The sequence below is a fragment of the Hemicordylus capensis genome, chromosome 1, assembly GCF_027244095.1.
Source record: "Hemicordylus capensis ecotype Gifberg chromosome 1, rHemCap1.1.pri, whole genome shotgun sequence".
Classification (NCBI taxonomy): Eukaryota; Metazoa; Chordata; class Lepidosauria; order Squamata; family Cordylidae; genus Hemicordylus; species Hemicordylus capensis.
Window position 1 is genome coordinate 394,762,182 of NC_069657.1, and position 12,894 is coordinate 394,775,075.

The window sequence follows — 12,894 nt, forward strand, 5'->3', positions numbered from 1 at the left end:
GCTTGCCACTCAGGTGGAACTGCCTTAGGTAATACAGAGGGGGGTGCGTATGGACCTGGCTGAGGATTATCTCCCTCTACAGGAGAGCCCGCTGGCCCTGTTACTCCCTGATCTTTTTTCTGCCCCCAGGAGTCCTCTGTTACCTTCCTTCTCGTTGGGGCCTTCTGTGATGAATCTCTGCCCTCCTTGTTACGCTCCTCCTCTCGCGTCAAAATGGTGCTCCTTTCTGCGACCCGCGCCATTTCGCAGGGTGCAGAAGCTGCCATCGCCACCGCGCCTTGCCTCACCGGCGATCCAAGCGCCCTTATTTCGGCCGAGGTGAGAGGCAGGTTAGATAGAGGAAGCCTCATCTTCGCTTGCAATGTGAATGCCAACTCATGCCCTGGGCTCCGTGAGCGTCCCTGGCACGTCATGGGCTGAGATGGCTGGAGGATGCACCGGGCCGCTGAAGCATGAGTCTCGTGGCCCAAAGGCGGGAGACTCGCCGCGGTCCTGGTAGCGGGAGGCATGGGCGGTACCAAGACGGCTGTTGCCGACACTGTCGCAGCGTGTGGTACGGACGGCTCTAAAGCGGCTGTAATTGACACTATTTTTGGCAATAAACTGGGCGGGGGATCCCCAAAGGATCTCATCCGCCCTGGAAAATTTGCTCCCTGCCTCTTTCCCTTCGGTACTAGGAAGAACCTGTACCATCCTGCATGCTCCATACCCCAGAGAGGAAAGCAAGGGGAGGGAGAGAAGGGAGGGGGAAAGAAGAAGATACGGTAGAATTTGGAGAAAATGGAGGTAATGGAGATAAGTAGATGGAAGTAGTGAGGAGAGAGAATTAGAATGCTGCCATGGAGGACAGAAAGAACTGGGGTGGAGTTATCCCTCTCAGTCTCGAGTAGGCGTGTTCTTTTTCTTAGCAAATCAAAACTGTCCTGCCTTAGAGCACCTGAGGGGTATAACCCATAGAGATGTCCCTGGCCCCAGCAACAGAGAATGGCAAGAAATGAAATACTTCCTTAACTAATATTTCCAAAGGAACACAAATCATCCCCACTGCATGCTCTCCAGGAGACCATGTTGCCAGTAAGCCACCCAAGGTAGAAAACCCCAAAGATCAGGACTACGTACTTCCTTATCTAGAGTTCGGAACATTGGGCTAATGATGCTCTCCAAAAAAAAGGTCATAGCGTCCCACTGTACAAAGGAAGGAGAAAATATGGAGCAGAGGCCTTCACCAGTTTTAGCTGTAAGAGGAAGAACATAGAGATCAGTTTTGCACTTGAAGTAATGAAAGCCTCTTGCTTAGAATAGGACTGTACTTTCCCACACCAATTACAAAAAGCCCTCAGTGTATTCTGAGTAATCTGACTGCAGACCAGAATGAGATTCTTGCTGGAGATCAGCAAACTTATGACTGCTTTGGTTTTTACAGGGAGGAAAATCCAGTTCAGTTTGTCAGTTTCTTTTTAAGTTGTTTTCACTAAAAAGGGAACTAAAATGTCTGTTAGGTGCTGCTAGTTAGAGAAAGGTTTGGCTTTCAAACAAAATCTCTGAACACTCTTAAGCATTAAAGGGTCTCCTGTCTGGATGGAAGGATAAGCTTGGAAAACCCGGCCCAGAATTGCTTGAGCAAGGGAATGAAAAGCTAGTTGTGCCTGCTATTGGGAGATTGAGCGCTTTTATTGGCCACCAAGGAAACTTACAGTTCATGGCTCCAATATCAACAGGAGTGGACAACTGGTACTTCAACCACTCCCCAGCCATCTGGAAGCCAGTCCGAGGGTCCAGGCGACACGCCATCCTTATCACCTCTCCCTGTTGGGCACGGAAAGCTGCCAAGGAAATTAAACACAAACAGCCAGGTTTGGAACCGCAAGGGATTCTCCCTCAGGAATGATATCCTAAAACTGGAGGCTCTTATTGCTGCTGTTCAAGCAGTCCACTCATGCAGAAGGACAGAAACAGCTATCAAAGGGGATGTCCAAGTAGCAGAACCTTATGCTCTCTGGTCAGCAATTGGACACTAAATCACAAGTATGAAAAGAACATGCATATCCCTACAAAGTCAGACTTTGGCTGTGCTCCCACAATCACAGTGATGCTGGTCAAACAGTTAGCCAGGCTCGCTGAGCCCAGCAGAGGTGATTGTGAGAACCCAAAATTTCCAGGCAATGCTGATCAAACTGCTGTAGTTAAACAACCCAGAAATTCTGGGTTCTCAGAGTCTATTTTGTAGGGCTCAGCAATCCTGGTTAACTCTTTAACCATGATCGCCGTGGTTGTGTGAACACAGTGTTAGTTGTATTGTGTCATAGCAGCCTTCATGTCCCTTGGTTGACCCACAGTTACCACTATGCCTACAGTTGGACCAACTATGGTTGGACCACTATGCCTACAGTTGGCCCAGTACAGGATGATTTTGAAGAATTAGATGCAAACCTCTGTTTGGATGTGCTTTAAAAGTAAGAATATACAAACAAATTGCTGGATTGGACCAAAAATCCTTCTAATTCAAATGATCTTCTGAAGCTGCATTATACTGAGTCAGGCCACTGGTCCAACTAGTTCAGTATTATCTAGCGTGACTGGCAGCAGCTCTCCTGGTTTTTAAAGACAGGGGTCTTTTCCACTCTTATTTGGAGAAACCAGGGATTGAACCTGGGACCTTCTGCATGCAAAGCATGTGTTCTGTCATTGAGCTACCACCCACCCTGTCTCCCAGAGTGGCCAGCCAGAAATCTCTGGGAAGCTCAAAAGCAGGGCACAAAGAGGCTATTCCAAGCATTATATAATCAGGCATGCTGTCACTTTTTCAAAGTCTGTAGCCATAAGCAAATTTTCAAGCTGATATTATATATACCCAATGGCAAGAGAAGATCTCCTACTACAAGGCCATATATTTACAAAACCTTTAAATATTATATTGTCTGAAATGTGCAACATACGTCGCTAAATGAGTCGGAATTTTTGGACATTGATTCTATTCCTGATATACTTTCCACATTTCAGACACTATCTATAATATTTTGTAAAAATATGGCCTTATAGCAGATGTTCTGTTGCCAGTGGGTTTATATAGTATCAGCATGAAAATCTGTTTATTGCTATAGTCATTCAAGAAGTGGCAATATGCTGATTCTGTTACCTTTGGAATTACCCAAAGGCAACAGGCTTTTTAAAATTATTATTTATTTATTCAGTTTCTATACTGCCCTTACAAAATGGCTCAGGGCGATTTACAATTTTACAATTAAAAACAAAACAAAACAATTAAAATCAATTAACAGTTAAAACAAAAATTATAAAACACCGTAAATACAACAATTAAACAATCAGTTTTTTCTACTGTCACCTTCCAGCAATAGTGTATGCTTCCTCTGACCATGGAGGTTCTATTTAGCTATCATGGCTAACAGCCATTGGCACCTCCATGGACATACTTAGGTGGAAGGCATGCATTCACACCTCAGCACTGGAATGACCCATACTAAAGTTTTGCTAATGCCATCAAAATCAAAGCATTTAAGAAAGACTTCCAATTTATCCTCAAAAGTGATGGGCTTCACTGGAACAAAGGTAACTTACAGTTGAAGAAGCAATTAAAGTCCTCATCACTGTCAAAGTCAAAGCGAGAATATTCACAACTGGGACTGTCCGTCTTGGAAGGAAAACCCACCTGCAAAAAGAAGGGGAATGAGGTGAGAGGCAGAGATCACCGTGCATTATGCTCCTCCAGTTCCAAAAGAGTTCAGCAAATCGGTTTAATAATAGCACGTCTACCTAGCATTCCCTCTAGCAGAATTCTCAAGGGTGCTGCAACTAGTGATGTGCACAAACTGGTCCGGAGGCCATGTTGGAGGCCTCCGAACCGGTTCGGAAACGGACCGGTCTGGCACCGAGGGGGGTCTACCTTTAAGGGCGGGGGGTAGAACTTACCCCTCCCACCACTCTTCCCCCTCCGGCGCTGCGTTTAAAATTGTAGTTTTTGGGGCCCCAAAAACTAATTTTAAACGCAGCGCCGGAGGGGGAAGAGCAGCAGGAGGGGTAGGTTCTACCCCCCCCGCCCTTAAAGGTAGACCTCCCCCCGTGCCGGTTCGGACCGGTCCGGACCCATGCACATCCCTAGCTGCAACTAGGTCCTGTCAAGGAAACATACATTTGTGTCTTCTAAAAATGTAACTACAGTGGTCCCTCGACTTACGATGTTAATCCGTTCCGAACGCACGTTCGGAGGTCGAAATTTTCGTAAGTCGAAGAGCGCATCCACGGAGGTCTGAAAACATTCGTAAGTCGAGGAAGCCGCATCTAAAAATTCGTAGGTCGAGTAAGCCGCATCTAAAACGGCAACGACTTCCGGTCTTTTTTGTCATTCGTACATCGAAAACATCGTAAGTCGAGTAGTTCGTAGGTCGAGGGACCACTGTAGGACAAAACTAAGGAAGGTAGACTCACTATTTTCATGATTAATCTGGAAATAAGCTAATTAAAAGGAGCAAAACTTTCCCAATCCCTGTTACAGTTTATAGAAGCAAATAAGGAACATAGGAAGCTGCCCTATACCAAGTCAGATCTTTGGACCATCTAGCTCAGTATGGTCTACACTGACTGGCAGTGTAGACAATGCTTGGAGTTTCCTGCCTGAAACTCCAAGTTTTCAGGCAGGAGTCTTTCCTAGGCCTGCCTAGAGATGCCAGGGATTGAACCTGGGATCTTCTGAATGCAAATCAATTGCTCTACCACTGAGCTGTGGCTCCATTCCCATGATCGGGATCCTGCTAAGACGGGGGCAGGAAGGAAGGGCGGCTCCGCTGACTGCCTCCTGACAGCACCAATCAACACTAGGGGTGGGAGGCCACACAGTGTCACATACTGGAAGTGACTGGAAAGGAGGCAGCGGCTATTACCATTCCACCTTCTGGCTAATTCAAGATGTCCACTAAAGAGAGATGTTCAGGGAATAACTTTCCCCCTGTCGCTAGAAACCTTCCACATGTCCCAGGGCACTCCTACCTCACAATCTGAAAACTGAAGCTCTTTAGAACAAGCATAGAGACACCATATCGTACTACTTCAGCATATACCTTCACTAGATTAGTCATAGATGCCCGGAGATACTTTGGGATCATAGCCAACAACAGAGGATCACGTGACAGGACTTCATGTCGAAAAAGAGCTCCCCATGTGATCTGTGTAGAAGAGCGTAAAAACTAGGGGAAAACAAGGAGGGAGAAATCAATCAATCAGGCCAGAAATCTCTACAACAAAGATCTAAAATAAAAACATGAACTCTAATGCTAAAATGTTGACTCCCAACCTAGGCACTGGAGAGCATTCCAGGGGATGTGCCCGAACCACGGTTTAAGCACATTTCGAGAAATTGTATTAGGAACTTTAAGAAAAAGGAGAGTAGGTCCTTACCTTTTCACTGCTGCCCCATGCTGCTTCCTGCTGGGGCAGTGCGCATCCCAATTCCCCCGTCCCCCACACAGCACCAGCATGCACATGGCATCCATGCATGCATGGGCACCATTTGCCTAGTCAGCATGGTGTTGCCCTGGGGACTCTGGAACACACTTCCTAATGAAATTAGAGCCTCTCCTTCTCTGAATTTTTTTTAAAGGACCTGAAGTCATACCTGTTTGGCCAGGCTTTTTGTTTAGTTTTAAAGCTTTGGATTTTGGAGTTTTTATTTGTACTAGCAGACTCAGCACACAGCATCTGCGCTGCTAGTTTGTTGCCGCATTTTCCTTCCCCGGCTGGGCTCTTTTCGGCAGCATGGCTCCGCTGACTGCCTCCTCTGACTTTTCCCTCCTCGCCCGCCGGCAGCGCTTTCCTTCCCCACCGGACACAGCGCAGCTCTACCACCCGCCCAGCCAGGCTCCTCTCGACGATGTGGTTCCACCACCCACCGCCTTCTCCTGCCGCCTCCTCTCCCTGCCAGCCCAGCCACTTCCTTACCCCAGCAGCCAGGCAGGGCCCGCTGCCACCTCCTCACCATAGTCAGGCCCGCTGCTGGTGTGGTCTCTTGACCGCAGCCAGGCCGGGCCTACCCCCCCACCTCCTCACTGTGGCTGAGCTGGGCTGGGCCAGTCACCGCCTCCATTATTTCTCCAGCTGATCAACCGTCAATCTCATATGCAAGAGCTCTATCTGGAGCTCTCGCGAGAGGTTGCCACACATGGCCCGTCTTGGAGAAATAATTATATAGATTTTAGATTGTTTTAGTCATATAAATGATTTAATGGTTTTCAGATTGTGAACCACCCAGAGGCTTTTTGTATGAGGTGATATGGAAATTAATTAAAATAAAATAAAATGAGTCAAATGAGTTACATAACATGAGTTATGTAACACGAGTTGCATAAGCAAAACAAACCAGCCCAGACTCTCACCACAGAGGGTTTAGGTTAACAGTTCTGTTTCCACTAACAAAGTTTTACTTTGTCCCAGGAAAGGAGCATTGGTTCACTTACCGTGAAGGCGCCTTCTTGCTGCTAGAGCTGAGGACATCTCTGAGTGGGTTATCCTTCTCACATGCTCTCAGGCAGGACTAATTGAAAATTGCTACAAGCCTTAAGAGCCCGGACAGGATAGCCCTGCCCAGTTCTTTTAGGCCAAATGTGACAACATCTCAGACCCTACTCCACTAGGATAGAGTACACCTTGTAGGTACATAACCAATCATAATAAGATAAATACTCATAGAATAAAGTAGAACAAACAGTAGTATAAAGGAAACACCAATCCAAACAATGGTGTACATCTGTGTAAAACCCAGTACGCTTGAGTTTCCCATGGAGTAGGCCAGGACGCCACCTGGGAGGACCAAGATGTCCTCAGCTCTGTAAGAATCTTATATCCTGTAACCATGCTATAATGATTTATATGTTCCATTACTGAGTCTAAAGAGTCTTTTGGTCAAGTGATTGTAAGAACCACATCATCATCTAGATATAATATTCTCTAAGATGTACCTGTCCGCTAATCCCATGTGTGGCAACTCTCGTGAAAGTTTGCGAGCAAGCTGCTGGCAAGGGGAGAGGAAAGCAGCAGTGGACAGGTGTGCGGGCGGAGGGGCGAGAACTAGAGGAGCAGATGCTCTGCGCCCCGGACCAGCTAGTACAATTTTATTTTATGTTCTTGCTTCGCCATTTTAATTCCAGAAATTTTTTGTTCCTGCCGTATCTTCATCGCCAATGGCTCAAGAGCTAAAACAAACAATGGTGAAAGGGGACACTCTAGTACCCTTCATAATAGGGCATTTTTAAAGATAACGTCCCATTCCCTATTATCTTCGCCGATTGTTCCTGGTAAATACTTTGAATCCATGAAAGGAAATTCGGACCACAGTTCATTCTTTCTAATAGTTTAAACAAGAAGGACCAATCCAGACTGTCAAAACTGGTTAATATTTCTTGAAAACACTTGTAATAGGCCACTGAGAATCCATCTAGACCCGGTGAATTAAGCTTCATCCACTGTATTGCCTCTTTTGTTTCCAGAGGAGGATGTTCTTGATGGTGTGGAGCCAGTGGCAGTGGCATAGTCTTAGTTTTTCCCTTATACTCCACTAATACCTCCTTGAAGGCATCCTTGCCAAACAGTTTCACCCCATTATAAGGAACTGCAGCCAAATTGGCTGGGGATGCAGGATCTATGGGCCAGTGCTTTAGCCACAAATTATGCCTTCCCACTACAGTTGCAGTAAATGCACGAGAAGCAAAACTTGTGGCATCCAATGTGGTGTCTGAAACAAATGCCTGCTCCTTCTGTATTTATCAATTGGTGTCTGAGGCTGTACATATCAGTTGGAGGCTCCGGAATTAAATCAACCAACCAAACTATGGAGGCATGAGACAACATGGATGCTGCAGCTCAGGCCCTGATAAAGAGGATGCCTTGTCATGTCTATGCCCTTGTCATTTGGTCCTTAAGGGCTGATTCCCCATCTCTGGGGAGCAGTGAACCAGACAGTAATGCCACCGCATCGGTGGGAGGAACCTTAAACATACCAGCTGCTTCTTGACCATTCCTCCTCCTCCTTGTCCGGAGGACGCTGGCCTGAGTTTCATGGAGGGTCCTCTATGGGTATAATTGGAATGTCTGGATCATTTGGAATGTCCAGGGCTTTTGGCACAGGCGTATCAAGCCTGTGTAAAGGAGTCATAGGTCCTTGGTTGCCCCTACTGGTGGTAACTGGAATTGGCACACTAGGCATAGGATTGGGAGAATCTCCTCCACAACCCTCAGAAGAATGAACCCCACTGTCCTGGTCGGCGGCTTCCCTGCGTGCAGGGGATCAGGGGTGTCTGGATCCTTTAGTGTGCCTCCTCTTTCTCTTAGCTTTTCTTATTTATTTATTATTTATTTACCGCCCAGAATGCAAACCTATTGGGGACTTCTTGGGGAATGGCTCCCTGAATTAGGAGATGAGGAAGAAGATGCCTCCCTGCCCCTTTTCTTTTCCTTTTTGGATCTTTGTATAATCCCTTTAAGTGAAACTCCCAAAGTGTCCCTGATCCAAGTTTGCCATGCAGGGGGCATTTCCTGAGGGAAATCAATCACTGGCACTTAGGAGGGACCCACGGGGGAATCACCCTGACTGGCCGTTCAAGGGAAGGATCTCACAGGCAAAGTTGAGGCGTCCCTCTGCGCAGTAGATGCAGTATCCCTTCATGCTCCTGCTCTCACTCCCTGGTGGTCCATGGTCAGTAGTGTGGGGGGTCAGAGAGGCACAGCCTCGGCTGACAGCAGCTCCCGAAGTTCCCGCCAAAGCCCTGGAGCCATTACTGTTCTGAGCAGAAAGGGCACGCGACTGCCTTGGAGCACTCGGCATCAGTGGGAGCGAGGTGGATGCCTGGCCCACGCTATTCAGCTCTGTCTCTCTCCATGCTCTGACTGAGCTTCGTGTCTCTCTGCTGGGCTGGGAGGGACCCGGTTTGGTGTCCTCCATTTCTCGCTGGCCACACGGCGCAGCAGTTAATGGTGCCGCCACGGGAGGAGGTGAACCCGGCACTCAAATGGTGAGTGGGAATCCCACTCTGTTTGCTCCCTTTGGAAGCAAAATATGCCTAACAGCCTGTCGTTGCTCTATAGGCACACAGTAAAATGAGGGAAAGAAAAGGTGAGAGACGAAGGAGGATTTTGTGTGTGTAACAAGAATGAAGTGCAGAACTAGAGAGAAGTATCAGAAGTCAGACAAGGGTATGAAGAAATAGAGTGATCCTTAAAGTGGAGTTTTGTGAAAATATCAGAGATAAATTGTAGAGGTCTGCCTAGGAGCGCAGTAGGACTAAAAGAATTGGGTGGGGTTATCCTACCCGGGATCTTAAGGCTTGTAGCAATTTTCAATTAGTCCTGCCTGAAAGCACATCGGAAAGATAACCCACTCAGAGATGTCCTCAGCTCCAGGAAGCAGAGAAGACATATTATTATTATTTTTTAAATGGGCAATACCCCAGGGATATTTTCCCAAAACAATCTCACGCAGAGTATGTGGTTCATTTTTGTAAATGTGCTGGAGAATCATCCTACCTACCTGACTGGGATGAGTTGTGAATGCGAGAAATGATTCAAGGTATTTCCCAAAGTTGGCTGGTGTTTCCACATCTGACTCAGAGATCTGTTAAAAGGAGAAGAGGTGGTGAAACAAACTTGAAACAAATCTTCTAGTGTGGATCTGGATGACAGGTAGCCACATCATAGCTGCAGAAGAGCTTACTGTGTGCATCCTGCTACTGAGTGGGGGTGATCACCTTGAGCCTTGAACCATACAATAAGGGTAGCATTGTTCCCCTCCCCCATTTCCCCAAACTTCAAAGCAGATGCAGATGGATAAAAATTCTTCATTTAGCACCCTAGTAGAAGACTCCAGATAAGAAAATGTCCTTATTAAAAGTCAAAAGTGACTGTATTGGAAGTTCTTGGCAGTTTTTCACTTGCATTTACAGTGAATTTGATCACACTCAGGTGATTGCTCCCAATTGGTTCAACAATATTGATATGTTGCACCAGATCCTAGGTGCCTCTTAGGAGTAAGTCCAGGGTCAACTCCCCTCTGCTTGGTTCTGTGACTAACTGTTCTAAGGCACAGTCATTTGGGGCATCTAGAAATGTGGTCTCTTTGTTGGGACCTAACCATGAATTTAGCCCAGTGTGAGAGTAACTGAAGACACCATTAGAACACTCTTTTCTTTAATTGCCTCCCTGATTTCTTTCTCTATCTCAAGACCACTCTTAGTATTTTAATGGGGGCTAAGGGGAGAACTAGTAGGCCTTCACAACAAAATCACATTTTGCGACTGCTATTGTCACTCATAGAGACTCTGTGGAGGTCTCCTTATGCTTTCTAATTTATTGGGCTCTGTGCCCTCTTTGGCTTACAGAGCTATACCACCTCCAATATTCACACACCCTCTGTCCTTTCTATACAGTTTGTATCCTAGGATAACCATATTCTACTGCTCCTCTCCATTCCACCAGGAATCTGTTATGTCTACCAAATCTAGTTCACCAAGTCCATCTCCAAATGTCTTTGACATGTACATTTCCCCCTGAAGCCCTTTGACTGGCTGCTATGTCCTACTGTATGCTGACTGCCAAGTCCTATCCCATCTCCAGTTGGATGATCCCCTAAGGATGTTTTTTTCCTAACCTGGATGCTGCCCAGCTTGTGTCAGCTGCAGTTAACAGTGAAGGCATTCTGCATGTGCTTAGAGGCACACTATTGCCTTTATATATTCCAGGACTAAGTCCTGGCATGAAAAACATCTTTCAGCCTTGAACTTAAAACTTGTAAATGACACCTGAAACACAAAGGCACAAGTCATTCAACCAGTATTCATTCCCTCATTCCCTTCAGTGTGGCACCTCCTGGTCCAAATTATTTTCTGTACCAAAAATCTATGTAGCACATTGATGTCAAATGACTGCATGGGCAAAGTTAAGGGAACCACTTTAATATAATTGTACAAGGTTAGGTAGATAGGATTAATTACTGTAAAAGAAGACTATGGCAAGGATGAACAGTAACACAATTAACTGCCTTATACCGAGTCAGACCATTGGTCCATCTAGCTTAGTATTATTTACATTGACTGGCAGCAACTCTCCAAGTTTTCAGGCAGGAGTCCCACCCAGCCCTAGATGGAAATGCCAGGGAGCGAACCCGGTTCCTTCTGCATGCAAGCAGATGCTCTACCATTGGGCTTACAGTCCCAACCTCTAAGGGGAATATCTTACAGCAGACGGTGCTCACATGTAGTCACCCATACAAGTACAAACCAGGGCAGCCCTTGCTCAGCAAAGAGGACAATTCACACTCACTACCGCAAGACCAGCTCTCCTCCCCGAGACAACAAGACCAGGTCTCCTCCCTAAGAACAGCTTAATGATCACAATCCATTTGGTGAGGTATCCCCCCGCACACTGTACTCTGTAGGGTCTCTATTTTCCCACAATGCATAATCAACTGGTGGAATTCTCTGCCACAAGATCTGGTGACAGCCAACAACCTGGATGGCTTTAAGAGGGGTTTGGATAATTTCATAAAGGAGAGGTCTATCAATGGCTACTAGTTGGAGGACTATGGGCCACCTCCAGCCTCAGAGGCATGATGCCTCTGAGTACCAGTTGCAGGGGAGTAAAAGGAGAGAGGGCATACCCTCAACTCCTGCCTGTAGGCTTCCAGCGGCATCTGGTGGGCCACTGTGCGAAACAGGATGCTGGACTAGATGGGTCTTGGGTCTGATCCAGCAGGGGTGTTTTTATGTGTCCTCCTTGTACCCAGCAATGCCCCCCAAGCAGCAAAATGTCCCCCCAAATCATAAAAAACCACAGAAAAAATGCCTTTTAAAAACAGAAATGATCCAGAAAATGGCTGCTGCTTACATGCTATGTAGAAATGCTTCCAATGTGGCAGCAGGAAGTGACCTCACAGTCAATTTGGCCCCCAAAGAACTACGGAAACATGGGTTTTACCACTTTAGTATCCGGGGTTAATGAAACTGGGTGTCAAACATCCGCAGATATGCAAAAATGCAGATGGCGAGTCTGCAAATAGTGAGGTTTCTCTGTACTGCAAGAAAGTAGTGAAAAACTCACCACCAGTGCACACAGCTGGCTGCCCAAAGAACACAAGACTTGGCAAAGTCTCTTCAAGAAAACATAGTGCTTCTCTACCAGGCCTTCACCATCTGCTGTCCTGAAAAGTAAAGAAAATGGCAAAGTTATGCACACTATAGTATACAACTATGGAAGATTGTAAACATGAGCTAATTACCTTTATTTGTACATTAAAGTGGTATCAAACTTCCACAAGAAACCTTCTGGGTTAGGTTCTACCAGTGACAACCTTAACTCACACTAATGGCAGTTCGGCGCAGCTATTACTGGCCTGGCAGTTCGGGGGCAGCTATTACTGTAGTGGTGGGGAACAGAAGAATTGGCGCTGGCAGAGCAGCTGGCCATTACAGGGGAAGGGAAAACAGTAGTTTAGTAAGTGTTTCTGCTTCCAACTGTTCCGTCAACAATCAGGCCTCGGGGAGCAGCTCCAATGACCCACAGAGTCTGGCCTTGCTCCTCTGCAATGCCAGGTCAGTTCAGAATAAGACTGAAATTGTCCACGATTTGATTGTGGATGAGGGAGCTGACCTGGCATGTATAACTGAGACCTGGTTGGGGGAGGCGAGTGGTCCAGTGTGGGCTCAGCTTCTCCCACCAGGTTACTCTGTCATGGAGCAGGCCAGGGGAAGTGGGCAGTGGGGTGGAGTGGCTGTGGTCCATAAGAATGCCATCTCCCTTACCAGGGCCCCGGTGAGACAGCTGACTTATATTGAGTGCATATTTTTGAGGCTGGGAACTAGGGATAGATTGGGGATTCTGTTGGTGTACCATCCACCTCGC

At 46.7% G+C, this 12,894-nt stretch overlaps 1 protein-coding gene across 6 annotated transcripts in view; it reads right to left on the minus strand.

Moving 5' to 3' along the window:
* The window catches only part of XPO5 (exportin 5), an 85,828-nt gene that overhangs the window by 53,151 nt on the left and 19,783 nt on the right, over positions 1-12,894 (minus strand). For all 6 annotated transcript variants that reach the window (XM_053304185.1, XM_053304183.1, XM_053304181.1 and 3 more), the window contains 6 exons: positions 12,094-12,193; positions 9,530-9,613; positions 5,073-5,198; positions 3,577-3,667; positions 1,695-1,823; positions 1,120-1,235 (listed from right to left, as the gene is read on the minus strand). In XM_053304185.1, the coding sequence (XP_053160160.1) occupies positions 1,120-1,235; positions 1,695-1,823; positions 3,577-3,667; positions 5,073-5,198; positions 9,530-9,613; positions 12,094-12,193 (646 nt within the window). The remainder of the gene's footprint in view (positions 1-1,119; positions 1,236-1,694; positions 1,824-3,576; positions 3,668-5,072; positions 5,199-9,529; positions 9,614-12,093; positions 12,194-12,894) is intronic.